This window comes from Dasypus novemcinctus, chromosome 17, assembly GCF_030445035.2.
Source record: "Dasypus novemcinctus isolate mDasNov1 chromosome 17, mDasNov1.1.hap2, whole genome shotgun sequence".
In the NCBI taxonomy this organism is placed as follows: Eukaryota; Metazoa; Chordata; class Mammalia; order Cingulata; family Dasypodidae; genus Dasypus; species Dasypus novemcinctus.
In genome coordinates, this window is record NC_080689.1 from 11,095,909 (window position 1) to 11,123,475 (window position 27,567).

General features: G+C 45.5%; 1 protein-coding gene across 5 annotated transcripts in view; it reads right to left on the reverse strand.

Annotated features, from left to right (window-relative positions):
• Positions 1–10,761: 10,761 nt before the first annotated feature.
• TGFBRAP1 (transforming growth factor beta receptor associated protein 1) overlaps positions 10,762–27,567 on the reverse strand; it is an 85,706-nt gene continuing 68,900 nt past the window's right edge. For all 5 annotated transcript variants that reach the window (XM_058278272.1, XM_058278270.2, XM_058278271.2 and 2 more), the window contains 7 exons: positions 27,053–27,394; positions 24,120–24,177; positions 21,641–21,784; positions 19,066–19,212; positions 18,334–18,493; positions 15,004–15,437; positions 10,762–13,412 (listed from right to left, as the gene is read on the reverse strand). In XM_058278272.1, coding sequence (XP_058134255.1) covers positions 13,236–13,412; positions 15,004–15,437; positions 18,334–18,493; positions 19,066–19,212; positions 21,641–21,784; positions 24,120–24,177; positions 27,053–27,394 — 1,462 coding nt within the window. In that variant the 3' untranslated portion in view covers positions 10,762–13,235. The remainder of the gene's footprint in view (positions 13,413–15,003; positions 15,438–18,333; positions 18,494–19,065; positions 19,213–21,640; positions 21,785–24,119; positions 24,178–27,052; positions 27,395–27,567) is intronic.

Sequence of the window (27,567 nt, forward strand, 5' to 3'; positions counted from 1 at the left end):
CAATATTATGTTCTTGTCCAGATGAGCACTGAAAACATGACTAGTAAGTAAACCAAGAAGCTGATGTTCAACACCTAAGAAAAATAACTTCAGGAAATCTAGAACCGGAAGTCACAAAGCTGGAATGACTAAAGAAGGAGGTAATACGATGATAATCGGGACACTGTAGTTTAGTAAGGGGGACTACAACTTGGGGTGGCCGCTTTTATCAGCCTTGATAAATAACTCCAGCTAGTTAGTTTTCCCCTCTAACTTTGTCCACCCTGTAATTATCTCACTGAAACTTAAACGAACTTGAATTTAGAAAGATAATGCGCGAATACTGAGATCTGGTCTCAAGAACTGCTTCAGGGTTTTTTTGTTTGTTTTTTAACTTTTTCCCATCTACTCTTTAAGCCCTAGAGTTTACTCCAACTCTGGGCACTGTTTGAATGCACGGCAGAAACCTGGCTGGCTGCTGGAGGGCCTGGGGGAGACAGAGAAGCCAGCGCTCTTAGTTTGTCTGAACAGCTGTCGCCAGTACCACACAATAAAGGGTTGGCTTAACCCACGGGGATTTCCTGCTCACAGTTATGAGTTCATTTTGCTTGCAGGGCAAGGCTTGCCTTCTCCTGCGGCCTGTAGGTTCTGGTGCTGGCTGCCGGGAACCCTTGAGTCCCTCGGCTTGTGCATTTGCCTCCCGTCACAAGGCTACAGCCTCTCTTTTCTTGCTTCAGTGACTCTTTGTAGGGCCCCAGTAATCCAGATTTGGACCCCTTCATTCGCTGGGCCACACCTTGACTAAAACAACAGCTTTAGGGGTCCTGGTCACAGCGTGGTCACGCCCACAGGGACGGTGACTAAGAGGAAGAACAGGTGTTTTGCTGGGGTCCATAACAGAACCTCCCCCAGGAGCCAAGCGGGTCACACCGGACACAGGAGGCATCGGGGCGCGTGGGGAGAATCGAGCCTTGGAAAGTGAGGCACGGGACAGATCCCAGGAATGTCATCCTTCTGTCTTGTGAAAACCTGCCACTTTCTAATATTTCATCTTTTTTTAAAAAAAAGAATTTTTAAAATTTGTTTGTTTGTTTATTTATTTACTTATTTCTCTCCCCTTCCCGCCCCCCCCAACCCTGGTTGTCTGTTCTCTGTGTCTATTTGCTGCACCTTCTTTGTCCGCTTCTGTTGTTGTCAGCAGCACGGGAATCTGTGTCTCTTTTTGTCGTGTCTTCCTGCTGTATCAGCTCTCTGTGTGTGCGGCGCCATTCCTGGGCAGGCTGCACTTTCTTTCATGCTGGGTGGCTCTCCTTACGGGGCGCACTCCTTGCGCGTGGGGCTCCCCTACGTGGGGGACACCCCTGCGGGGCAGGGCACTCCTTGCGCGCATCAGCACTGCGCATGGGCCAGCTCCACACGGGTCAAGGAGGCCCAGGGTTTGAACCGTGGACCTCCCATGTGGTAGACGGACGCCCTAACCACTGGGCCAAGTCCGCTTCCCTAATATTTCATCTTGATCCCCATTGGCAGGGGGAAAGAAAAGCAAAACCTCTCTAGGACAATTTGGCAACCAAGTGGAGCCACGACGATCTAGATTACGTCTTCCTTTGCTCTTTTGAGCCCTGCATGCATGCCTTCCCCCCACGATTTGCAGAGCCTGCTATTTTGGACTAAAAAACCTCTCCACTCAATATTTTCAAAGCTGCTCTGCTCCCCTCCCTCGTGCAATAGCCCCAGCCCCCAAAGTCCTTGAAGTCGGGAGGTGTCTGCTTTTACGGAAAGGCCGGGGCAGTGGCAGGGAAAGAGCACGTGATTCTGCACCAGACAACAGGAACCCCAGGGCTGCCGCGTTCTCGGCGTGATTCTGGGCAAGTTACGTTTCATTTCCGTACCCTGGTTTGCTCATCTCCATGTGGGGGAAATACTCCCAACCAAGGGCCACAGTGAGGAAGAAGTGAAGTTATGTCTACAAAAGACCCAGTCTAATGCTCGCTCCGTGGTAGATGCGAGGATACTGTGGCAATAATGGTTAGTGTTGTATTGCCAATAAGTTTTCTGGCAAAGGTTTGTCCTTTTTGGGGTGAGGGTAGAAATTTGTTTTAGAAACAGGCTCTTCAATTGCTTTCCTCATCTTTATGTGCCCTAAGAGGCCAGGCTTTCGTTGACAAGAACATTCCACAAAACCAGGAGTATGGGTTTGAATTTAAAGGGCAAAATTCCACTCTATGGCCTGAACCATACTGCTTAACTCCATTTTAAAAAAAACTCAATGGCTGTAAGTTGGCCTCACAGAGTTAACTCAGTATGAGATGGAGGGGCAAGTGCAACCCCTAAAAGGCTAAGTGTATAACAAAGAGAGCCAGCAATGAAGTGGCTTTAAAAGACTACCTCTCATGCTATTGAATGTACACTTTAGATGGATTGTAGATTGTGAATGTATCTCAATAAAATAGTTTTAAGTGAAAGAAAAATAAAGACCTTCTCAGAAAAAAATAAAAAAATAAAAGAATAACTCTCTCTTCCTCTCATTAAAAGTCCAGGGCAGGAAAGCAGATTTGGCTCAACTGATAGAGCATCCACCTACCGCATAGGAGGTCTAGGGTTCAAACTCAGGGCCTCCTGACCTTTGTGGTGAGCTGGCCCACGCACAGTGCTCATACGTGCAAGCTGTGCCATGCAGGGGTGTCCCCCGGGTAGGGGAGCCCCACGCTCAAGGAGTGTGCCCCTCAAGGAGAGCCGCACCGTGCAAGAAAAGTAGAAAGCACCACCTGTCCAGGAGTGGTGCTGCACACATGAAGAGCTGATGCAGCAAGATGACACAACAAAAATAGACACAGATTCCAGGTGCTGCTGACAAGGAATGCAAGCGAACAAAGGAGAACACACAGCAAATGGACATAGCAGACAACAAGGTAGGGGGGAGGGGAGAGGCAGGGCAGGAGAAGGGGAGAGAAACAAATAAAAAATAAATCTTAAAGAAAAAAAAAGTCCAGGCAGCTGCGGCTGTCTGCCCATGCAGTTGTTCAGGACTCAGGTCCCTTCCGTCTAACTGTCCATTGGCCCCTGGACCGCTGTCCTCATCTGTTGGTCAGTCTGGACTGCAGCCATTTGTTCCAGCTCAGGAGGAGGGGAAAGCATATGGAGGAGGCCTGTGTAAATTAGGAATGTCCAACCCTCCCCCATGGCCAAGAGCTCAGTCATGTGACCATATCTAGCTGCAAAGGAGGCTAGGAAACAGAGTCCCTGGCTGGGTGGCTTTGTGCCCAGCGACAGCTTTCCAACTGGGGAAGCAGAAGAGAAAAGGCTCTGCAGGATTTCCAGCAGTCTCTGCCAAAAGCACCACATGACTTTGAAAAGCAATAGGGGGAAGCAGATGTGCCTCAGGCGACTGGGCTTCTACCTACCACGTGAGAGGTCGCTGGTTCAGATCCGGTGTCTCCTAAAGAAAGTGAGTTGGCGCAATGGGCAGGCATAGCAAGCTGGTGAAACGAGACACAGGAAGAAGAAACATAATGAGACATACAACAAAAGCAGGGAGCAGAGGTTCCTGGTGCCTCCTAAAGAGGATGGTGAGCTGATGCAATGGGAAGGCAAGACGAGCTGAGGCAGCAAGATGATGCAACAAGAGACACAGAGAGGAAAAGCATGATGAGAGACACAGCAAAACAGGGAACAATTAGGCACTTTCCTCCCACATCAGAGGTCCCGGGTTTGGCTCCCAGTGTCTCCTAAAGAAACAAGGAAGATGAACAGAGACAGCAAGTGCAAACAATGAGGGGATAGGGAGAAATAAATAAATAAATAATAAAATAAATCTTTAAAAAAAGAAAAGCTATAGGTTGCAGCATAGAGGTAAATTCTGAAGTCCTGATTACAAATTTCATTAATGAGCCTTTGTTAATTATAAAATAATTATTCCTAAGATGGTTGCTTCCCTCTTTATCCCTAGCCCCCAACATATAGGCACCTACTCCAGATACAATAACTGGGCCTCTTTATGCCTAGGATAAGGAAATTTATTTAACCTTTTAGGTACAACTATGGGAGCCGTTAAAGCTAAACCATTTGGCAAATTTGCAGCCACAAAGGGATGAATTTTGCCAGGAAGAGAAAAACATTACTATTACTGTTTGAAATGACAAACAATAGATACTGATTGAGATGTACTCTCCCTAAAAATTTGATCATATCAAAGGCAAGAGTATAACTTCAAAGCTTCAGCTATTGCAGGGTGGAGGCGCTGGACCACCGGGGAATGTGAGAGCGGGGCTCGGCCAGGCCAGGGTGGTTTAACCATTCGAGGAAAGGCAGGTCTTAGGAATCCTAGGACAGCAACTGGATTATGCTGGAATTTCCTGAGCAGAAAGTTCCGGTTTATCTTCTGCCCTCCCACCTCTTTAACCTGGAGGACAGCAGAGGACAAGCTGTTCCAGAAAGAGCAGAGGGGCCGGTGATTACCAAGCTCAGAGAAGGAACAAGGGCTGCAGACAGATTTTTCCTAGAGTCTGATAGGAACAGAAAGAACTTACCTGTGTGAGGAACATTTAGATGCGACCAGAACTTTCCACACTCATGAATCTGGTAGCACTGATAGGCAAGTTCAGCCTCTGAACAGAAGACTGAGGTATTGGGGTGAGAGCCCAAGCGCCCCCAGGCCCAGGCAATGAGAACAAACGACCTGCCTTGGATTCACCTGTCCCTTCTCCTCGGTGCTCTCTCCTGCTGCCTCTGGCGTTTGCTGTCCTTGCTAACCATTCCATTCTAGGGGGAAAATAGCCACAGTCGTTTTTGGAAGTGCTTTTTAAAAAGAAGTCTTTACAGCTCCTCATTACCTTAATATATTTCTCGTCTCCTCCTTCCACGACAAGCTGCGGCAGTATTTCCTTGTTAAAGTATTTTGTAGTGGAATCATGAAGACTTTGAATGCCTTATTAAAACGTGGAGAGAGGGTCACTAACCTTGCTATAAAAGACAGACAAGACTGACCAAAGAGCGAACAGAGGGAAGAGAGAAACATCAGAAGCAGGAGGCTCCTTATCCCCAAGGCCTCGGGGTTCTTTCTGGGATTTCCAGGGCCTCTCAGGAACCAGCCAGACCCGGTTACTCGGCCCTTTCCCCTCTGGGGGGAGCCCTGGGAACTACCAAAATGCACCTTAAGGCCAGCACAGGCTTCCCCCAAGGTCAAGGCCTGGCCCCTCAGGCTTTTCCTGGTTTCTCTCCAGTCAGACCCAAATCCTCCTGCCTCTTCCCAGACTCCGGAGTGAAGATGCTCCCGCGATGCTGGGCGCATAGAACCTCGAACGCTTTGCTATAGCATCGGGCAGGCTCCTTGCACCTTGTGCTCCCTTCATTCCCTCGCCCCTTCTCTTCTTGGAAGCTTCCTCTCAAATAACGCAATAAGAGGATATGGTTAAGCCCTTATGCTGGATTTTAGTTAGTATTGGTTAACACTAATAAAATTTAGATTTAGATGCTGTAAAAGATTTGCGTATTTTCCATCCTTATGAATAAAACGTTCCCTAGTTTTAAAACCTATCAAGAAAGTTTTAAAAATGGTATCTACTGATATTTTTTTCAGTTATAGAGGAATTTGCTCCTTGTAGACATGAACATGAACACAAAACAATTAATATTGGAGATATTTTGGGGAAAAAACCCCAAAGCATAAAGAAAATTAAAGATCTTCTGCCTTTTAATTACATATAAAAGCATATTTTCCTTGTACTTGTCACAACTTTGTAACTTTTTTTTTAATGTTTTGAAGTGATTTCTGATGGCCAGGTAGTCTTCCATTGTGTGGCTGTGCCCCAAGCTACCTCAGTACTCCCTGTTTGGGGTATTCAGGATATTCTCTATTTTTCACTCTTTTTTTAAAAAAAATGATGTAATAAGCATCCTTGACTGCCTCATGGCCATTTGCCTAAAAAGAAATTTCTGAAAGTACAAATAGTGACTTTAGACACCATAATAAAATTGCTTTTCAGAAAATTGTGTCACTTTTCAAGAATGATCCCACCAGTTATCCTTGAGCATCACCCCAAACTTGGTAAATTCTTCGGGTAAATCACGAAGCACTCTCCACTGGCTGCCGGTGGGCTTTTTGCTAATAGGCTCCTTTGCGTCACAAATTGTATTATGACTTGGCTCACGAAGGAACCAGCGAGAGTAAACACCCAAGCATTTTGAGTCAGGAGATGTTCTGTAAGAGTTTTGCAGTTCTGCAAAAATTAAGGCCAGTCAATATATATTCAGTAATTATATATAGAAATAAGCAAGAGAAACAACTGTTAAAGGTATTTTACACCTCTCATTGCAACTGAAGCCAACGCGAGCCACCCAGACTCAAGTTCCCTTTGAATGCAGGAGGAAGTCTGGCTGGCTGGGGGGCTGGGCCTAGGAAAAGGGCTTCTGGACCACCCTATTTCTCCTTTCTCATCCTCTGCTACGCTGAGGCAACCTTTCGCACATTGCTCTTTGTGAAATATGCTAAAATGTTACGTAAAATATGTTAAAATATTTATGTTCAATTCTCTGTCCTGGGCAGCAAAGCAGAACATAATTCTGGCCTAATCAAAAGGATTCTCCAAATAAACTGATTTTGTATTCCACCTTTGTTTTTTGGCCTTTCCCATATTAATAAAAGTTTGACTATGTAAAGACAAAGGTGAATAGGCAGAATACTAGGCAGCAGTGTCAGCAGGGTCTTTGCTGGGTGCTGGGATGGTTGGTCTTTCTACAGCACAAATACTCATGCTATTCTTGTGCTTAGAGTTAGGGTAAAGTCTCACACCCCAGCTTTACCTGTCACCATGACCTGGTGACTCTCTGGGCTCCTGCCTGACCCCTTTCTTTTGGTTGCCCAAAGGGCCATAATCTCGCTGCCCTGCAGCCTGGCCCTGCGTCCCTCCACACCGTGCCTGGCTGACTTCTCACTCCCATCTTAGTAGAAGCCCCTGCCTCGAGGAATTCTTCGCTGACCCCGACTCCTTCCTCCCCCCCTTCCCGCTGACCTGGGGCTTCTGTTCCCTGCTTCTGGTTTACAGACACTCCCATGCTGACCATTTACCCCATCTGGTTGTCATTGTCTTCCTGATGGGCCCCAGGAGGGCCAAGGGCAGAAGAGTCTTCTTCACCATTATATCTGCAGACCTTTGGCACAGTTCCTGGCACACAGCAGGCTCCCTCTATGAATGCCCGGGTCTCTCTCTATGAATAAGTGAATGCATGAGTGGACAGGGAGAAGCCACCCCAGTAGCACTAAATGCAGCTCTGGGTAGTAAGAGGGACCTTTCAGTCCCCCTGCTGCCTCCATCTGTGGCAAAGCCAGTTCCACTCCTACGGCTGGAGGAACGTGGTAGGAACCCTGGAGTGAATCCCTCCTCTGAGGCCCTGCACCAGGAGGGAACAGACATTTGCCAGGCAGGACAGTCTCATTGTGGCTGCTCTGTGCACACAGTTCCATGCGGAGAGAACCTTCCGGCTTCCTGGCCTGCCGGATGTGCTTCTGGCCACGGCCATGACTGCTGGGGAGGCAAATACCCTGTCAGCTGCTCAGGAAGCAGCTCGCATTCCAGGATTTGTACACATACTAGATAGCTGAAAGTCATACCAGCAGGTACAAATCAAGTACCAGTAGAAAATAGGCACTACCCCTGCATGTTTCCACTATGGAGTTGCACGAAATTACAGTTATGGGAGCAGAGATGAGGGGTTTACTAGATGCTCACGCATCCGTTGCGCCAACATATCCAGCATTGTCTATAGAAGGAGATAACCTCTGCTGCTGTCTATTCCACACCAGATTACCCAGGTCTCAAGTATGCAATGCAAGTGTGGAAACCGGCCAGGAAACCGACAGAACCAAGCCTCTTCACAGCAAGGGAAGAAGCCTTACATTTAATTTGGTGAGGCAGTTTCCATGATTCCAAGAGTTTGGAAGAAGTGACAAATACCACCTCTTCCCATCCCAGATCCAGATATACACTGGACTGCCTGCAAAGCCACTTTCTTGCATTCCAGGGAGAGGAAGAAGAAAGCCCCTTTTGTCTACATTTATTTATGAACTTACGTCAACAGCTGTCTGTTAAGTCAGCGGTGTATTGAAAAGCAACCTGGATATGGGTCTGACTGTAACGTGCTGATGCAGGGTGAAGGTGGAGGGCGGGCAGACTATCCTTACTCTCCTGTGCACATCAGTTGTTCTAAATTATAAATGTGTGTGGGCGACAAGATAGAGGGAGAATGAATGTCTCATGATGATGGAGGAGATTGTTGCTATGGGGGGAGGAGTGGGGTGAAGGGGTGGGGGGATATATGGGGACCTAATATTTTTTCAATGTAATATTAAAAAAATAAAGACAAAAAAAAAAAGATAGAGGGAGAGGCTGTGGTGAGTCAGTTAGATGGGCAGCAGTGACAAAGACAGTTTTCTTAGCTCACATTCCTTCTGAGATTAGGTTGGAAATCTGTCTCCTGAGCTTAGTCTGACACAAAAGGAATCTGAAAAGGATAACTGACGTTTCAAAAGGAAGGCAACTGTGAAAATGTTCTCTGGGGCATGATGACCACAACAACGAAGGACTTCAGGACGTCAGAGCACCTGAGAAAAGGCAAGGGGATTCTTAGCTGTGAGCAGAAGACTCTGGAAAGAAGGGGCATCTGAAAACCAGCTCCTGGAGAACTAGAGACTGACTCCTTTCACAGCTAGCTCCAGACAGCAGAGCTGGCAGCAGCAGGATGCAGCCTCTAGAGAAGCACTTTACTAATTGGAGCAGTTTGACATGGTTATGAATTCCAAAAACAGATAATGGATTATGTTTGTAATCTGATCTGTACCTGTGCATGATTGAGTTATAATTAGGGCACAGATAAAAGGCATGGCAAAGAACAGAGTTGGGGGCTTTTAATGTCAGAGTTTTGATGTTGGAGTTTGATGCTGAAGACTTAAACTGGAGCCCTGTGAAGTCGGTACACAGAGGAAAGAGGAGCAAACCCCAGGAAGGAAGGAAACTTGAACCCAGAGGAAAGCAAGCCCGAGGAATGTAGGAACCCAGGAAGCCTGAACCCTTGCAGACATCAGCAGCCACCTTGCTCCAAATAAACTTTGGTGAGGGAAATAACTTATACGTTATAGCCTGGTATCTGTAAGCTCCTACCCCAAATAAATACCCTTCATAAAAACCAACCAATTTCTGGTATTTTGTATTAGCACCCCTTTGGCTAATACACTAATAATTGGAACAATGCAAAAGCGGACTAAGCTGAAATCCTGGAAGTTTTCAGACATATCTGCAGGGATGCTGTCCAGGAGTGCGTTTGGGGTGGTATCAGGTGCTACCTGGAAGGACCTGGCATCCGAGGCTGAGACCTGACCCTCTACGCTGCTTTCTGCTGGCCTCATTTGCTGCCCTCAGAGCAGGGGCTTAGCGCCCCAAAGGACCTCAGAGGTCAGCTGGCTCCACTTCCGACCTGTGGATCTGACCACCAAGGTCCAGGGGGACGGGACTTGCCCAGGCCCATGGCCGGGTGGCAGAGCCCAGCGAGACCCAGGTTTCCGCAAGCCAGGGACAACCTTTTACTCCTCAAGTGGTAATTGGCCATTTGAGTTATATGTGAATTTCTAATCCCTTCTTGCCATGTGATCTCCTTTAACTAATTTACAACTCTGTGGACTGCAGACTGAATTATAGCTATTTGTTTCTCTACCGCAGATACAAAGCTAAGGAGAATCAGGCTTCATTAATTCAAGTGCTTATCTCTGAACAACGTGTTAACAAGCTTTTAGATGGTCTGCCAGCCATTTAGCTTTTTTAGAAGGTGAAAGGGCCTCTGGTCCATATGGTCTAGATTCTTGTACATTTTCATTTCAAATGCTAAGGTTGACAGATCTGCTAAGAGTAAATGGGATGTTAGTTAATACCTAATTAACTCTTAACACAAGTCACAGCCCATTTAACTGAGTCAGATGCATCTTTGCCTCTACCGACAGACACATGGAGGACATCAACTTAACATTCTCTTTCTCGCTCAGCCACTTGGCTTTGCCTGCTGCTTTTGTAATATTCTTCATTAGTGAGTCCATAATCTCCTCCTCACCAGTTTTATAAGTTTAAAATCCCCTCCCTTGTTTTAATCTCTAATATGCTAATGGATCTTAGGATATCAAAGATACAGAAATTTTAAAAGAACATAAAAGGTGCTGTTCTGTGACAGATATTTGGGATTTACCCAGCCTTACTGGCATGCAGAAAAGGGTGTCATTCGCATTAACATACCTTTTTCTCAAAACTAGTACAATGCTTGGAATGAAAGATGTGAAAGTACTGTGAAAGCTATTCAACAAGGATTTCTTAAAGAGCTGCTATGAACAAGGTACCAAGGGATAAAGTAAAATTTAAGAGGTGAGATGAAAAAAGACTGACATTCCTTGCATAGGTGCGAGGTTAGAAATCCAAGGGCAGCATGCTTGTTGAAGAGCATTTGGTTAAAAGGTACGTAAGAAGTAACCAAAAATCTGTTAAATTTCTTCAGTGCATGATTAATTTGATGTCAAGGAGCAGCTAAGAATATGCCGTAAATTAATTCAGAAGTGAGCAGGTTAAAATTCAGTAAAGCAGTAACCAAGAATTTAAAGGACACCAGCGCAAGTCCTCTGCAGGTGCTGGGAGGAACTGAGATGATGACTATGTTAGACCACTCCTTGGACTACGTACCAAGTCAGTGGAAATCATTACTCCACCGAGGTCATCTTTATTAAAAAAAAAAAAAAACAAAAACCAGAAAGAACAAAGAATTAAAAGAAGTTTTAATAAAATCAACAAGTTTACATTTGTACATTTTATGTGTCAGGGACTCAATTAGGAATGAAGGCTAAAGCACAAGGACAAAGGTTTCCAGAGGAGAGCAAGCAAAAAGCAGCCACCTGTGCCTGCCTCCATTCTGGAAGTCAGCACATTTGATAAGGCTCTTCAGCATGAGCTTTTCAGCTGAGCCCAGGCTCAATGCTCCACGGGCCTACGCGACACTTTTACATTAATACTTGATAGGCACAGCAGATAAACAGTTCATAAAACCGAGTATTATTGCCCATAGAATATTAATGTAAACCAAGTGGAGTTCATGCTGTTTTAACTAGAATGGTTATGCTGAAACTAATGAGGACACAAAGGGCTGAGTGATGGTTCCAATTGCTTTCTTCAATGGCACAGTCAAAAAACAGCAGGTCCATTGGAAAGAACTATGTATTTCTTTTTAAAAATATTATTTGAGGAAAGGGCCTTGTGGGAGTTAGAGAAAGGTTAGAGCAAGGCATGGTTTTTAACATGAGATAAGTCTGTACATTGTTACCGAATTCTGCTTGTGTTAAATGATTCACTAGAGATGGAAAACTGTTCAACTCTAGTGCCCGTCATTCTAAAGGATAGCGAACAGTTCACATTATTGACCAATGCTCAAAGGAAAAAGCATCCTCAAGTCAGGACTGAGCAACCACCGGCTTTTCCCAGCTTTTGTGTGTGCACAGAGAAACAGTGCTTTCCAAGTACAATGCTGCACATACTAGCACCTTGATCTTTGAGGAACTAAACTCAAATTCACAAGCTGGAAAGCTAATGCCTGCCTTGGTATGACCACTCCCTAACAGCCACCCACGATGTAGAACTCATGACCAGCCTTCAAGTTCATATCGATTCACACAGCACATGGTTGCCTACAAGGAGAATTCCTTATTCATTTATTCTTGAGATAATTGAGACATAGTTGGGAAAGAATGGTGCCAATTCCCCCAAACAACGCATTGACGCTTTGCTTCTTGACCCCCTTAAAACCACGTAAGGGCAAAATACCATTATTAGTTCAGGAAGCATTTTTTAAAGAATGGGGAGAGAGCTCCTCCCCCCACCTTGGTAAGGCTCAGGCTGATGAAGGGAGGGGGTTTCCCAGGGTCCTCTCCTGTCACATAGTCAAGCCAAAGCTTTTTTCCAAGGGTTATGGTAGGACATAATTTCATTGCCGTAGGTTCCTAGTAGAGTTAATAATCACAAGTTGAAAAGAGGGCAGTGAAATAACAAGAGCTTCGGGTTATCAGCAGTGTTATACAGAAACACAAAGTGAATTCCCAATCTGTTATGAACGGGAGGCTCTTTTCCGTGTTGGTAAACTTCAGTGCAGGCACGTCGAGTACATGAGGTAAGGCAGCCTACGCACATTTCCATGTCAGAGCGTGCGGACACGCCCATCGGCAACGGGGACGTCTGTGGGTGTAAAGGCAGCTTTCACCAAGTGCCTGACCTGCTAAGTGTGTGAGGTTAAAACTGGCCTCTCGTGGAAATAAATTTCAGTTTGTGCTCATCAATATTTCCCTTTTACTTTCCCAAGTATTGAATAAGAGGTATATGTTATCAAGAAAAAATATCCCCAACAAATATGAGATGAGTTTCTAAACAAGAGAAAAAATACAAATGTGATATAAGTCCAAATGAAAGTCTTGGACGTGTTAATTATGGAGTTTCACATCAGCAGAACGATGTGACTGCAAGGGAACGTACTACTGGGTTCTCTGCCACCATATTTTTCCTGCTTATGCAGCTAATCTTCGAATTGGTGAAAGCAACTTCTTTCTTGGAGGCGTTACCAGTTTCTAATAGGTCTTTGCTGGCTGTGCAGCGAAAGCATACATGTTTATCCCCAAGTGAGTGCTTGTGTGAACAAGGCAGAATCTTTTTGGGGTGGAGAGATGAGTGGGAAGAAAGAAAAAAACGCCTTCACAAAGTTGGCCATTTCTAAGGGCAAAGGTAGTGCCCACTAAATAGTCCCCAAAACTGGATAGGGCCTGCCTCCCTCAGGGCTCTGCGCCCTGGCCAGCCACCTGGGGGAGCAAGGGCTGCATCTCTGTGCCACGTGGAAGCAAAATGTTTTCAGTGCAAATGTGGGTCTAGAGGTCTAGGGGTGTGAGGGCAGGGAGTCTGATTTGTCTGGATAGCACAGGAAAGGCTCATTTTTCTTTCAGAGTAGATGTTTTTTGATTACCATGTACCTGGACAAGTTAGTCTTTGAACGTCTCTTTTCGGTATTTTACGGGATTTTCCATTTACATTCCTGTATAAAGTGCTCAGCAGCAGAGGCCCTGTTTCACACTGACTGAAGGGTGACATCCCTGCGTCTCGGCCGCCATGCAGAGCAGCTGCTTTCTGCTCTCTGCACCCAGCGAGCTTGGTGAAGGAGGAGGAATTCACCTCGCATGGTCACGTGGCTACCTTTCAGGTCCGACTGCCAGGGCTGGGCGAGTTCGGGTTTGTGTGTCTGCTTGCAGCACAGTGGGTGTGGACGAGACCACCATTTGGGTATCTTACAAACACAGGCTCACCGAAGGGATTTTGGCACATCTGGCACAGCTTTTTGTCGGAGAGCCGAATTGAGCTTCCCTTTAGCTTCATCTGCAAAAGACCAAGAAGTTTGTCACAAATGGTTACACGGTAACGATCTGTTTTCCAGTTTGGCAAAGGTGACACTCATTTACTACATGGGTTATTGTCACTTTGAAGACAGAGTTAATATCAACTTCTTGAAACAATGTAATAGGTTATTTGGAAGTGAGAGTAAACAAAACCATCTTTTGTCACCAGAGGAATGAAAAAGCTACATTGCCTCTTTAAAAAAAAACAACAAAAAAACAAAAGTAATTACTGCTTGCCTGGTCAAGTCAGATACTGTTTAAATCTTTATCCAAGATCTTTTCTCAATCCTTCTCTGAGCACTGGTATTTTTAAGCAAGGCCTGTTATAAATCACCTAATTCTTTGGTCCTCTTCTTTGCAGACAAGAAAAGCAATACACGCGTAGAAGGACTTAGTCAAAGTCACATGGGTAATTAGTGGCACAATCCTTTTCTGGGAAATGGAGATAATAATCACAGACACCTCATAAATCTAGGCAACAATTTCATTTCCTTAAAGGAAACTAACAAAAAAGTGATGTAACTCCAACAGTCCTCCTCTCCAGGTAAACCCAGCAAGTCAGTCTACTGGCAGGACTGAGTAGCAGCTGTGTGAGTTCAAACTGCACTCCTTATGTGCATCAGTCGTTCAGCAAACATTAAATGCCTTCGATATGATGGGCTCAGCCCCAGGGGCCGAGGCAGCCAGAATCTCCTAATAGAGGGAGAAAGTTCTGAATACAGGCATGCCGTAGATGGGTAGGCCAAAGAGACGGTGGTGAACTTGGCTTATGTGGGATGAGGTGGTTTCACAAAGGAAGACACGTGTAGGCTGGGTTGCCAGAAGGCATCCACCAGGCCCAAAAGGAAACAGTGAGCTACTTCAGGCTGCGCCAACGGTGTTAGGAGGCCAAGGAGGTATGAAAGGGCAGGCCGCGCCCGGGAGGTGCCCTGCAGCTGAAGCAAGGATTCCTGCTGGGAAGTAGCAGGGGATGGAGAAGGATGGGCCAGATGAGGCGGGGAGCGGAGAGCCAGTGGAGGCTTTCAGCGGGAGAGTGCCGTGATCAGATTCCCACTGTGGAAAGATCACTCTGCGAACAGCTGGAACGTGGGTCTCACAAGAAAGAAGTCTCCAGAGGGGGAGAGCAGCTTAGAGATCAAGAACGTGGAGCTGTGAATTGGCCTGGGTCGCCCGCCTGCCTCCTCCATGCAGTCACCTGGCTGCTCTGTGCCTCAGGCTCCTCTTCTGTGAAACGGAGCCAGCAGCAGTGGACAGCACATGAAACGGTGACAACGGAATGATACCCCACCCGTAATGTGCCTGGACGAGCGACCGGCAGGGTCCACTCGGGACGGGTCAGCTGTGATGGTGGCGTGACCTGCTCTTAGCCTTCCCCACACCCCTCCCTTTGTCTCCCATGTTTAAAAGCAGAGAAAACCTACACCAGTGGGTCAGCCCAGCCCTGGCTCTGCCCACACAGGCCTCAGCATCTACATGAGGAGAATCCCCTGTCTGAACTGGTAATGTCACGGAAAAAACAACTGACCGACGTTCCAGAAGCAAAAGCTACCTTCGGGCGAAGGTCAGCTCACCTTGTCGTATTTGTAGAGGAGGTTTTCGGACTTGGCCAGGCCCAGAGCCACCTGAGTCATCCTCATGGTGTGCGTGCTGTCCCTCATGGCTCCCGTCAGGAAGGGGCAGAGCAGCTGCACGGACCAGGTGTCGGGCAGCAGCTGCAGCACCTGGGCTGCGTCAAACTCGGGGGCGTGGTGGTTCAGCAGGTCCACGGCAGCCACGACGAGATCGTGGTCGGAGGGGCCGGCGGGGAGGTAAATGGCAAGCAGCGCGTGGAAGAGCCGCTGCCGGTAGGGGCCGTCGCGGCCCTCGGAGCGCCACAGGCAGTAGTCCTCAGCCGCTGAGAAGTCCTTCAGCTCGTGGACCAGGATGTGCAGGGCTTTCTCGTGCTCCTCCAGCTTCCCGTGCAGGATGGCGCGCTCCATGTGCAGGCCGGCGCCCTGGATTTTATCTGGGAAACAGAACTCGCTATTTAGAAGAGCCAAGGAAGACCCGCGCTCAGCGTGCCAGGCGGTGTGCTCCCTCTTCTTAAGGAAAGGCAAAGGAAAGTGGGCCACCTGGACACTGCTCAACACCGCACCTACGTCAGGCTTCCTTGTGTTTTCAGGCTTTGACCAGGGCATTCGCAAGTAGAACAGAATACACACTCCACTGACAGGTCGGCCAGATCTCAGAAGAAGTCTTTTCCCCACCGCTTAGAAAATGAATAAAATAAATCCATGATCTCAAAAAGCTCCACAACAGCAGGCCTCCAGCTAATGACTTTTCCAGTGTGCTTATCTTTTCCGTAAAGCAGAAGGCTACTATATTCACTTCAATTCACTTCAATCCAGACAAGTACCACCCTTTCCCGGCCCCCACCCCCACAAGTGTGCTGAACACCTCTATCCAGTTTAAAAAGACTTCTCTGAATGGAATATGCACCATATTGTTAAAAGCAAATAGCTATGCTATTCTAAAGGTTTTCTCTTGTTTCTCCTGCAAAGGGAGCTGCCCGGCTATAGGCAGTGAGTCCTGCCCAGCCCTGTCCTAAGCTGGCTGCCTCTTGTCCTAAGCTGGCTGCCTCACTTGGCTTCCTGCCTCATCTGTGAAATAGGAATATAACATAAGGTCTCTTCCAACTGCAAAGCGATACTCTGAGGACAAGTCTTATTTTACAGGCCAGGGTTACTGCTCAAATTATAGGCATTCTGCAGCTAAACCTTGGCTGCGGGGGGCCTCCCACCCACCCCTTGGACCCAATGCACATGCCAGACACCACTCGACTTGCAGCAAAGGGCTCCATGGTATATGTTACCCAGGGCAGGCCACAGGAGCAATAGTGGGCATCCTGTTGCCCTCTTATGGCACCCCAGAATCATCCTGAGAGGCTGCCATATGTAAGGCACTGGGGGAGGCACAACGATCTTTAAGAAGAGATAATGCGGGAAGTGGACTGGGCCCAATGGTTAGGGCGTCCGTCTACCACATGGGAGGTCAAACCCCGGGCCTCCTTGACCCGTGTGGAGCTGGCCCATGTGCAGTGCTGATGCGTGCAAGGAGTGCTGTGCCACGCAGGGGTGTTCCCCGTGTAGGGGAGCCCCACATACAAGGAGTGTGCCCTGTAAGGAGACCCACCCAGTGCGAAAGAAAGTGTAGCCTGCCCAGGAATGGTGCCGTACACACGGAGAGCTGACACAATAAGATGACGCAACAAAAAAAAAACACAGATTCCCGGTGCCGCTGATAAGGATAGAAGCAGTCACAGGACCAGAAGAACACACAGAGAATAGACACGGAGAGCAGACAACTCGGGGGGGAGGGGGGGAGGGGAGAAAAATACATAAAAAATAAATCTTTGAAAAAAAAAAAAAAGAAGAGATAATGATATGATTTTGCACTTATGGAGTGATTACGCTTTTCACATCTAGGACCTCATTTGCATTTGGTCTGATTGAGTAGGCTGGGCAGGAAACCCCTGGCTGGTGGACCCCACCCCCCATTACCTAACTAAGGAAGTGGGCAAGTCAGTCTTTGAGTTTTTAGTGCTCTTCCCTCAGGGCCTGGGGAAACCCCATTTTCTACAGACTCCCCCTGCAAACCTTAATGACCATTCAAGCAGTAACTCTCCTAGGGGCTCTCCCTGAACCCTCCACCCCGAGGGATGGCTCGCTGCTCCCTCGGCACAGTGCGAAAGTTCTCCCAGCCCTTATCTGCGTTTCCATTACACTACGGGTCTCTTGGGGACAAAATCCAGGTCTCATGCATCTTTATAGCCTCCATGTGATTAGTCTGACAGACTATACAGGCTTTAAAAAGTTCACTGAATGAAAACAATGACCAACAGATTTGTGACTTGCATGACTTTCTATAAAGCATAAAGTATGATATAAACCGGAGGTGATACTCAAAACTATTTGTCAACCAGCATAGCATGGGCACCAACCCAGCAGCACAGGCCCTGGCTGTGAGCGGCCGCCGAGGGTGAGGGAACGCTGCAGCTGAATGTCAGCCCTGGTGCACCTGCAAGCCAGAGTAAGAATTTGCTGTTCGTGTGAAACACTCAACCCAAGTGCAAGTTCTGGCTCTACTGCTGTGTGTCCTGGGTCAAATCAGGGAAGCTCTCTAAGCTTTAATTTACTCTCCTGTAAAAGGGCAGGTAAAAAGACTTACTTCAGAGGGTTTTTGTGGAAATTAAGTGCCGTAACGCATGCTAAGCATTTTTACCTATGTGTGGTTGACAGTTCAGTGGCCAAAGGATGGTGTTAAATGGTGTCCAAGAAAGGCAGGTTACTAATCCCAGTAAGTACAAGGCTGGAAATTCTGTGATGTCAAAGACAGCAAGAAACCAGTTCATTCCGCCAGGTGCAAGCACTGTGCCGCTGCCATAACAACACAGACCTGTGGTCTCCACACTCCTGAGCGGTGCGGAGAATGTCTCTGCTGCCCTCCTCTGGCTTAGGCTCTAGAGGCTCTGAGCCTCATGCAGCCCAAGAGTGGGCAGCGGGGGCGCCGTGGCCAGCTGTCAGTGCCACAGATCAAATACTGGACTCAAACTGGATTCATCCAAAGAAACTATGATACCAGTGTTTCAAAACTGAATAAATCCATTTAAATGAAGATCTGCTCAATAAATACCCAGACTGCCAAAATCTACCAGGACAGCATTTATGCCATCAATTGGAAGGGTCACGATCCATTTCTAGAGGGTGGAGGCAGGAGATACCCGTGAGGGCTGGCTGTGTGTCAACAGAGGGTCAGGGGTTCAACCCAAGAGATCCAAAGAAGTGACTCTGCAAACATGCTTGTCTCTGCTCCCTTCTTTGGCAGAAATTTATAAATGGAGAGAACAGGGAAATCTTCCTCACCAATCAGAAAGTGGACTCTGTATAGGTCGGACTTCTGGAGCAGGCTGCGGAGCTTGGCCTGTGTCTCCGTGACTTCTGCGCCCTTGCCGTCGGCACCGGCTCTCTGCTGCAGCACCTCGTCCAGGTACAGGAGCGCTAAGTGCGTGTGAAACTCTTCCTTCTGCAGAAAAGGAGGAATTCAACAGCATTTGCGGACAGAAAGCGCCCCCAGGGATCTCGCCAATCGCACCCCCTCAGAGGGCAGGTCTGGGCTGAGGATCCACGAGGCAGATGCTCGAGGTCCAGTAGCCCGAGTACATCTAACGCTTCGAAAACCTCCCAGAAATCCCAACATAAAGATGAGTTTAAAATCGGGGGGGGGGGGGGGGGTATTTCTTAAGGACTCTCAGTTTAAGAAGTAAAGGCCATAGGACTTAGATATTCTACAAAAAAGAGGCAGCTTCTCTCATTTCCTTAAAGCAAAATAAAGAAAGAAGGAATAGAGAAGAAAAATATAAGCTGAGTGGAGATGTGATGAAGGGTGACAACAAAAGCTACTCATTCGTCCGGTTCTCTTTCATCAAGCTTCAAGTTCTCCCCCCAGAACGTCAGCAAGTACAGACCGAGCACCCGTGGAACATAAAACATTAAATCAGACCATTTGCCAAAAAGTTTTATAGGCTAAATCCATCTCTTAAATTACTCCTGTGGCATTACGGCCTACACTTCAGTCTAAGGTGCTGAAGTACTCACCTGCAGTCTTCTGTCTATAACTAGATGTTCCAGATACTTAACAAGGGCTTTAGGGTATTTTTTAAGGCAACTGATAATATCGTTGGGATTAAAACTATTCTTCTGCTGTTCATCCAAAGATCTCTTGGTGAAAACTTGAACTCCAACCTGAAATAAGAGTAACAATTTAGTTATTATGCTTTTCGAAGTCACCATTTTCATTTAACTCATTGCGCATTTTGGGTAAAATCAAAATTAAAAATACAGTGATAGGGAGCGGGTGTAGCTCAGTGGTTGGGTTCAATCCCTGGTACCTCCTGAAAAAAAAAAAAAAACACACACACACAAATACACACAGTGATAGAGAAAAACATCAAGCACCAGGCCTTAACAAAGACAAAAGAGCTCTGAGCGAAGATGAAAGAGGCAGTCAAATTCTGTAACCCTCCTTGTAAGTCCCTCTGGATTTTTATTAAAAGAGCTGGAAACTAAAGAATGAAGCACTTACTGATAGCAGCTTTTTGAAAACCCAAGGAACAGTAACTTTTTAATGCAAAGATTATCCAAAAACGAGGATAGTTACTTGCTGAATAGTAAGTGAAAGTAAGTAAAAAGACTGAAAAGTCGTATAGTAGACTCTCAATTTTTGGAACATTGATTATCTCCATTGTGGATTATCTGAGATTTGCATCTTCAGTCCCTGAACAAGTTTCCAGGCTATCTTCCCATGCTCATCAACTAGAACATACTAGTGCAATTCCAGTCTTCCAAGAAATTCTAAGTGGGGGTGGTAAAGAAGTAAATCCATGCTGCACCTCTCTTACAACTTGTGTATGCATGCTCTCTCACACACGCCCACCACAAAATACCCAGCAAGAGAAAGACAGCAAAGCTGTTTCGAATATGAATTTTGGGTTCTAGAAGCCTGGATTTATGTCTCGGCTCTACCGACTATTATTAATACATGACCTTGGGAAAGTTTCTTATCCTCTCTGAGCCTCGGTTTCTTCCTCTGTACATACTGCCCTCCTCCTGTGGGCATCGTGACATTTAAAAGTGCCTGGTCCATCATCTGGCTCGGAGAACTCAGTAGATGTTAGCTGTCATGTGTTAGCACCAAGAGAAGAACCGAAACCTTTCGCCTCTCTCAGATCTGCCCTGCGCTGTGTGTGAGCATGAGGGCTCTGACTTTCCATCTCCCCTGTTAGGACAGCGCCTTGGAGAACACACTCGAACTCTAGAAGGGCGGCCACAAGACTCAGACTTTCTACATTTAAGGCAAAGGTTTAGCCCCGGAAAGCTATTTTGTCTCTCCAAGGGGAGCCAATGAAATGATACTTTTGTAATGGCAGGGAATCTTTATCTTTTTTCTGGTCACCTTTGGAGCTTCACTGAGGATTGTACTCCTCTGTCCTGAGTAGGCTGGCTCCCCTACAACCTCCAGCTAACAGTTGCTTTTTCACTGCCATTCTTTCTCTGCTTCCAAGATGAGCCGAGCCCTGTCACAGCTTCCCTGCCCCTCAGGCCACAACGCCCAGGTCGGGGGTGGTGGAAGCAGGGTCCAGGCCTTGGAGCTCTCTACTTCTAAGGACCAAACCCTGCTGGGCAACAATCTTATCCCACTGCAGCACATAGAAAACAAAGTACCAGGCATCATTTAGGGGTGTGTGGAAGTTTGATATTATTTATGAATTCCAAAAAGAGATATTGATTATGTTTGTCAACTGGTCTGTTTCTCTGGGCATGATATCCTTTGTATTAGATTCAGCAGAGACTTCTGATTAAATTAAGATTAGGGCTTTGATTCAAGCACATCATTAGAGTGCAACTCAGCATTGAGTCCTAGCCCCCTTGGGCTGATAAAATAGGCTCTCACACAGAAATAGACACACAGAGAAGCAGATATGTGAGGAAAGAGAGAAAGCTCCATTAGACATGGTAGAGGTCCATTAGACACGGCAGAGGTCCTGGGAAGATAGACGAGCCTGAGAGTCTACAGCTGACCTTATGAAGAGATCAGAGCAGCTGAGCCTGGAAAGAGATGAGCCCCAGGGAGTGAGATGAGCCTTATGCCAGCCTACAGCTGAGATCGGAAGAAGCTGGGACCACAGAGCCTTAAGAGGAAGAAGGAAAGCTGAACCCTCATAGACACTGCCCGCCATCTTGCTTCAACATGTGGCAAATGACTTTGGGTGAGCAAGGACCTCTTATGGTACCTTGAGTTGGACTCTTTAGGGTCTTGTGACTGTAAGCTTCTACCCCAAATAAATACCCTTTATCAAAGCCAACAGATTTCTGGTACTTTGCATCAGCTAACAAAGGGTGATTTAAAAAACACATGTTTGTAAGAAGATGCTAACCAAGTGACTGCACCATGCTCTTCTATACAAGTGACCTGTCTCAGAGGTCACTGAAAAGTATATGCTTCAGGAGCAATGAAATGCAGACACCCCGCTAAGAGCCAGAATTCAAATGGTTCAAGGGGAAGAAAGAAAGAGGTTGAAAGGTAGATTTTTCCCAACCTAAAATTAAGTTTTTGTTTGCTCGTTTACTTGTTTTATCAGCCCCCAAAAGAATGCACTTATGGAGCACAAACCTCCTCACTTTTCTGTAATACCCAATCGGCATACTTCCACACTAGTTCTTGGTCTAAGCAGTAGGTAAGGAAATCAACGACGTAGTCATAAAGGTCTGAGCGCGTGGCGTCGTGAATATCTCCATTCACAATGTTCACCCATAACTAGAAAGGAATAAAAGTCAAAAAAGAATAGAAAGTTAGATGACTTGGAGAATTAGCTTAGAAAAGAGCATTATCTTCATTTACTTGGTATTTTAAAATTTAAAAGTGGTAGGAAAAATTTAAACACTTAAATAAATTTTATTGTTTTAAGAGAAAATAAAACATGGTCCTAGAAATTGAAAAGTAAAATACCAAGTTCTTTGCCTTTTTTTTTTATGCTATCACAGAAATACAAACAGTAAATAAAATTTTGGGGTAGAGGTTAAGTGTATGAAAAGTATTCATCGTGAATTAAACAAATTACAATCCCTGACAATATCTTGACATAGAAGAAATTCACCTACAACCATCATCTATGCTGTGTTTCTACCTTCTCCATCACAGGAATTCTTGAGTTTGGAGTCTTTCAAACTCTGTGATTGTCAAGTGTTGCACTTTATATATTAGAAAATGCCTACTCTGTGTGACAGTTTGAAATTATATTATGAATTCCTAGAAGAGAAAGATTATGTTTGTGGGCTGGTCCACTCCTGTGGGAGTGAGCAACCTTTTCAAATGGACTATGTCAGTGAGATGTGACTCAGGTCAAGTCTTCCTCTTGCTGGGTCCAATAAAAAATGGAGAAACACTGGAAAGGAGAGGTCTGCCATTTGTGATCCTGCCATGTGACAAAAATGAGAATCTCAAATGGCTGAGGCCTCAGGGAGAGGTCAGCCATTTGCCTGATAACTTGCAGCTAAAATTGGGAAGAAAGCGGAGCAGCCAAGCCTGAGAGAAGAGGCCCGGTAAGAGATAAGCCCTATGCCTGGTTTCCCTCAGCTGAGCTCCAGGAGACAGATCAGCTGGAGGGGAAGGCAGAGATCAGGCAGAGTTTGCCGGCCACATTGCTTTAATGCATGGCAGCTGACTCGGGTGAGATAGTACCTGTTATGGTGCCATGAATTGGGTTTTTTACAGCCTTAACTGTAAGCTTTTACCCCAAATATATACCCTTTCTAAAAGCCAACACGTTTCTGATACTTTGCACTGGCAGCTCTTTGGCAAACTAATATAGAAATTGGTACCGGAAATGGGGTTTGTGCTGCCTGCAAGTACTAAAAATGCTGGAACAGTTTTATAAATGGGTAAGGGGTATTTTTTTGGAGGAATTTAGATGCTTGATAGAAAAGGCCTAGAGACTGTTGTAGAAATATGGATGCTAAAAAGACTTCTGATAAGGCCTTAGATGGAAATGACGAATGAGTTATTGGAAACTGGAGGAAAGGCAATCCTTGTTTTAAAGCTGCAGAAAACTTGGCAGAATTGAGTCCTGATGTTAGATGGAAGGCAGAATTCAAAAATGTTCAGATTGGACATTTAGCTGAGGAAATTTCAAAATTAAATGCGGAGAATGCAGCTTGGCTTCTCCTTGCAGCTTACAGAAAAATGCTAGAGGAAAGAGATAAGCTGAGAGTTGAATTGCTAGGTATAAAGAAACCAGAGAGTGATGATTTGGGAAATTCCAAGCTTCTGGAAAACAGGCCCCCAGAGGATAGCGCCCCATGTGAGGACTTTTATAAACTTGGAACTTATAAATCAGGATTGGAAAAGCAGTTATTCAGGAAGGACTTGTGGTAAGTCTTACTGTCTGACAGCTTACAACACTATTTCATACCAACAAGCTTTTTACAAGACTTGTATGAACAAAATCACTGTCAGTTTGGACTAAAAGGGACGGGAAAGGGAGAAACTGAAGGAAAACAGCTTCAAGAGGAAAACTATGGAAACTGTGATCTGGACTTAAGACATCTCCTGGGACCGAGAGAGGGAACCCATGTGTGCAGAGAGGGTGAGTTTGCTCCTGGCATTTGAAGAGGGTGGATGTCCCAACCCACTGTGTGGGAAGAGTTTGGCCACTCCAGGCTACAGAGTGTGGACGCATTCCCCATAGGCTGGGAAGGGTTAGGTCACCACCCCGTTGCTCTGAGGGGTTGGGTCTGTGTGCCAGAGTTTAGGGAGAATTGCTGCCGCCTCCTCACTGCACTAAGAGGTTGAGACTGTCCCCCAGAGACTGGGCAAAGTGTGGCCATCACCCCAATGTGCTCGGAGGGTGAGACCTGGAGCTAAGTCACACCCAGATACTTGAAGAGGGTGGAACCGAAAGTATGGCTGAAAAACTCCTGGCCACCAATTTTCTAGGAATTGACTTTCTAAAACAGTATTATTGTTCCATAAAAAAGGTTGTAGATCAGGCAAAAATTAAAATTGGAGTATCAATATGTGACTTTTTAAAAGTATTATTACTAAGTTAAGTGATACTAATTTATAAATAATGTTAAAATGCTTTTGAACTAACCTGAAGTGCAGCAGCATCTTGATTATTATAATGATAGAGCAATCCAAGAGCAAAATATCTGAAAGAAAACAACTTTGTAGTAGACACTCTCATATATTAAGAACTCCTACCACTCAACAACAAAAAGACAAATCACCTAATTTAAATTGGGCAAAGTACTTGAATAGACATTTCTCCAAAGAAGATACACAAATGGCCAATTAAGCACATGAAAAGACATGCAAAATCATTAGCTATTAGGGAAATGAACATCAATACCACAATGAGATATTATTTCATACTCTCTAGAATGGCTATTTTTTAAAAAAGGAACATAAATGTTGGTGAGGATGCAGAGAAAAGAAATCTTGTACTTTGTTGATTGGTGGGAATGTAAAATGATGCAGCTGTTGTGGAAAAGAGTTTGGGGTTTCCTAAGAACATTAAGTATAGAATTAACATATGACCTGCAATTCCACTTCTAGGTGTGTGTGTGTGTGTGTGTGTACACATATATATACATATATATACCAAAGAGAACTAAAAGCAGGGACTCAGATACTGGTACACCAATGTTCAGAGTAGCATTAGTCACAATAATAAAAAGGCAGAAGCAACCCAAGTGTCCTCAACAGATGAATGCATAAACACACACACACACAATGGAAAATACTCAGCCATAAAAAGGAATGTAGGCATGTTTGTTTTGTAAATTCACAACTTTTACTCTATACCTACTGTTTATATATGTTCATGTATGAATGATATACTTCAATAAATTTTTTAATTAAAAAAAACGAATGAAGTTCTGATACATGTTATAACATGAATGAACCCTGAAGACATCATGTTCAGTGAAATAAGCCAGACACAAAAGGACAGATATTGTATGATTTCACTCATACAAAATATCTAGAATAAGCAAATTCATAGAGATAGAAAGCAGATTACAGGTAACCAGGGGAGGTAGGATGGTGAATGAAAAGTCAATGTTTAATGAGTAGAGAGTTTCTGTTGGGGTGACAGGAAAGTTTTGGTAATACATGGAGATGATTGTGGCATAACAATGTAAATGTAACTAATTGTAACTATATACCACATCTAGTGCAATTAATTATAATTAAAACCAATTAAATATAATGGGTACTTGTATACTTGAAAGTGTAAAATGGGAAATTGTATGTTGTACGTATATTGCAAAAAAAAAGTGCACATTCCCTCCCACCGTGGATGGTGGCAACACCACACAGGGACACCCACTCATCCTGGTCCTGGGTATTCAGATTCAATTCAGTCCAACCACAAATTAGGGATCCTTGTTTCTGTTTATTTACTTAACTGATAATTAAATTTTGTTTATTTATATACTGATAATTTATGCCCTATCAATTTCTAAAAAGGATCATAGTCAAGTCTAAGATATGCTGAAAAATAAAACTATATAAAGCCATGGAAAATCATATATGGAACTGCTTTACAATTTGTTTCAAATGTTAATATAATTTCATATCTCCTCAGTTAACATTAACCCATCATGAGGTGTTAAATAGTGTTCGAAAGGTACGCTGTCTGAGCTGCTGCTGAAAGGGGTATGGGCTTGGAATGCAAACAATAGCAATGAATGACAAGGCTATCCCAGCATCGCAGAGAACAGAAAGTCAGCGAGGGCCCTGGGGAGGGCATCTAGGGTTCAAGGATCTGAGTTTCCATTTAGGCTCCATTATTATGAGCTGTGTGACCTTCAGCAAGTAGATTAACTTCTCCAACCCTCAATTTCCTCATTTCTAACCTGAAAAGATTAGCAATCACATTGGCACTGTCTGGGCACGGAGCTGTTCTCCTCCTCCCCAAACTCTGCAGGTGTGCCACGCACCTGGCCTTCCTCCTCCCCCTCCCCAGCTGGGAACTGAGTTAGCTGACCCCGGGTCTTCGGTGGTTGGTTTTTTCCCCTTCAAGAGTAAACTCTCAAGATACTGAAGACTGGCACTCTTCTCTTTAACCTTACGGAACGTCATGCTGACTGGCCAGAGCCTCCCATCCCGAGGTGTGAGGCAAAAGACTGTTTTCTGGCTCTGTCATTCCTTTGCACACACCAGCCACTGCGAGGAGCTGCCAAGAGAGCCTACCCAAGCAGAGGCCAAGTGCACGCCTGTGTCGTCTTGGGGTACCCAACAGAATCTAGCAGAGTCGTCCTGGGGTCTCCATGGATTTCATAGTATTTTTGCCCTTTTCAAATACATAACAAAAACCACAGACAAAAAAATCTTACTGCTTAAAGGAAACTGAGAGATCACCCAAACCCTCTTATTTTTAATGATGAAAAAACTGAGGCCTCAAATGCTTATACTACTTGATTACTTGCCCAAGATAAGGAAGCTGCCAGCCTTAATCAAGTCAGTCAGTATTTACTGATACACAGCAATGGGTTGGGGGCACCTACAAAGTCACATATATAAGGAAGGCATAATTCCAAACCATAACCTTTATCCAACGGGATGCAGAAATTCTCCCTTTTCATCTATTTCTCTACATATCTACCTATTCACTTTGGTTATCAATGACGAAAGTGCAGGATTAAGTTTACCAACATACATGTTGTTTCTTCTGTAAGGGAATCCTAGCTTGAATAAGGAGGAAACTCACAAATCATTCATTTACTGACAAAGCCTATCACTAGTTCCAAACGGTCTTATCTATCATGAAAGAAGGGGCATGAGAGCCAATGCTCTCCAAGACCCAAATTGGCCTGCAGATCGTGCTTAGAGTGATAAAATTTAAGGAGCACTCTGCTCCTACTGTCATTAGGATTTCATGGCAGTCACTCAAAATTTTTGGGAACTTGCACATCACACTGGCTGAGTGAGCCTCACGACTCTCCCTAGCAAAGGACGTTAGCATCGGGTGGGGCAGGGCCAGGCATGAACCTCTGGCCACGTCCGGGAAGGCACACTCACTTTTTGTGTTTCTCTAGCCAGGCAGCGCTGTCCGTCAGCAGACAGAAGTTCTCGGTGACCAGGAGGTCCAGCAGACTCTCGTGGTCAGCCTCTGCATATAGCTTGAGCAAGGCCGTGTCAATGTCTTCCTTGTAGCCGTTTGCTACCTCGGTGCTGCGGACTTCATTCAGGTAGCTCATGAGGAACCGTTTACACTTGGTCATCTTTTCCTGGTCCCCCTGGGTCAGCTGGTTCAGGTCTGCATACTCATGAAGAGGAGGGTGAGACCGTGTGAATGAAGAGGAGGTGGGCAACAGGAAGGGGTAGAGAGAGATCAGCTCCCGGACATCAAGCTGGCCGCTTCTGCAATTACAGTGGCAAACTAAATGAAGCAAAAAGAGAGAAAGAGTACACATAGGCACACAAAACAACACTGGAGGCATGTGCAGATACGCACACCTTAGTAGCAGTGAGCTGGCTATCTGGGTAAGCACATCAAAGTGGCGTCCCAGTTTGCCCGTGCAGCAAAGCACTAT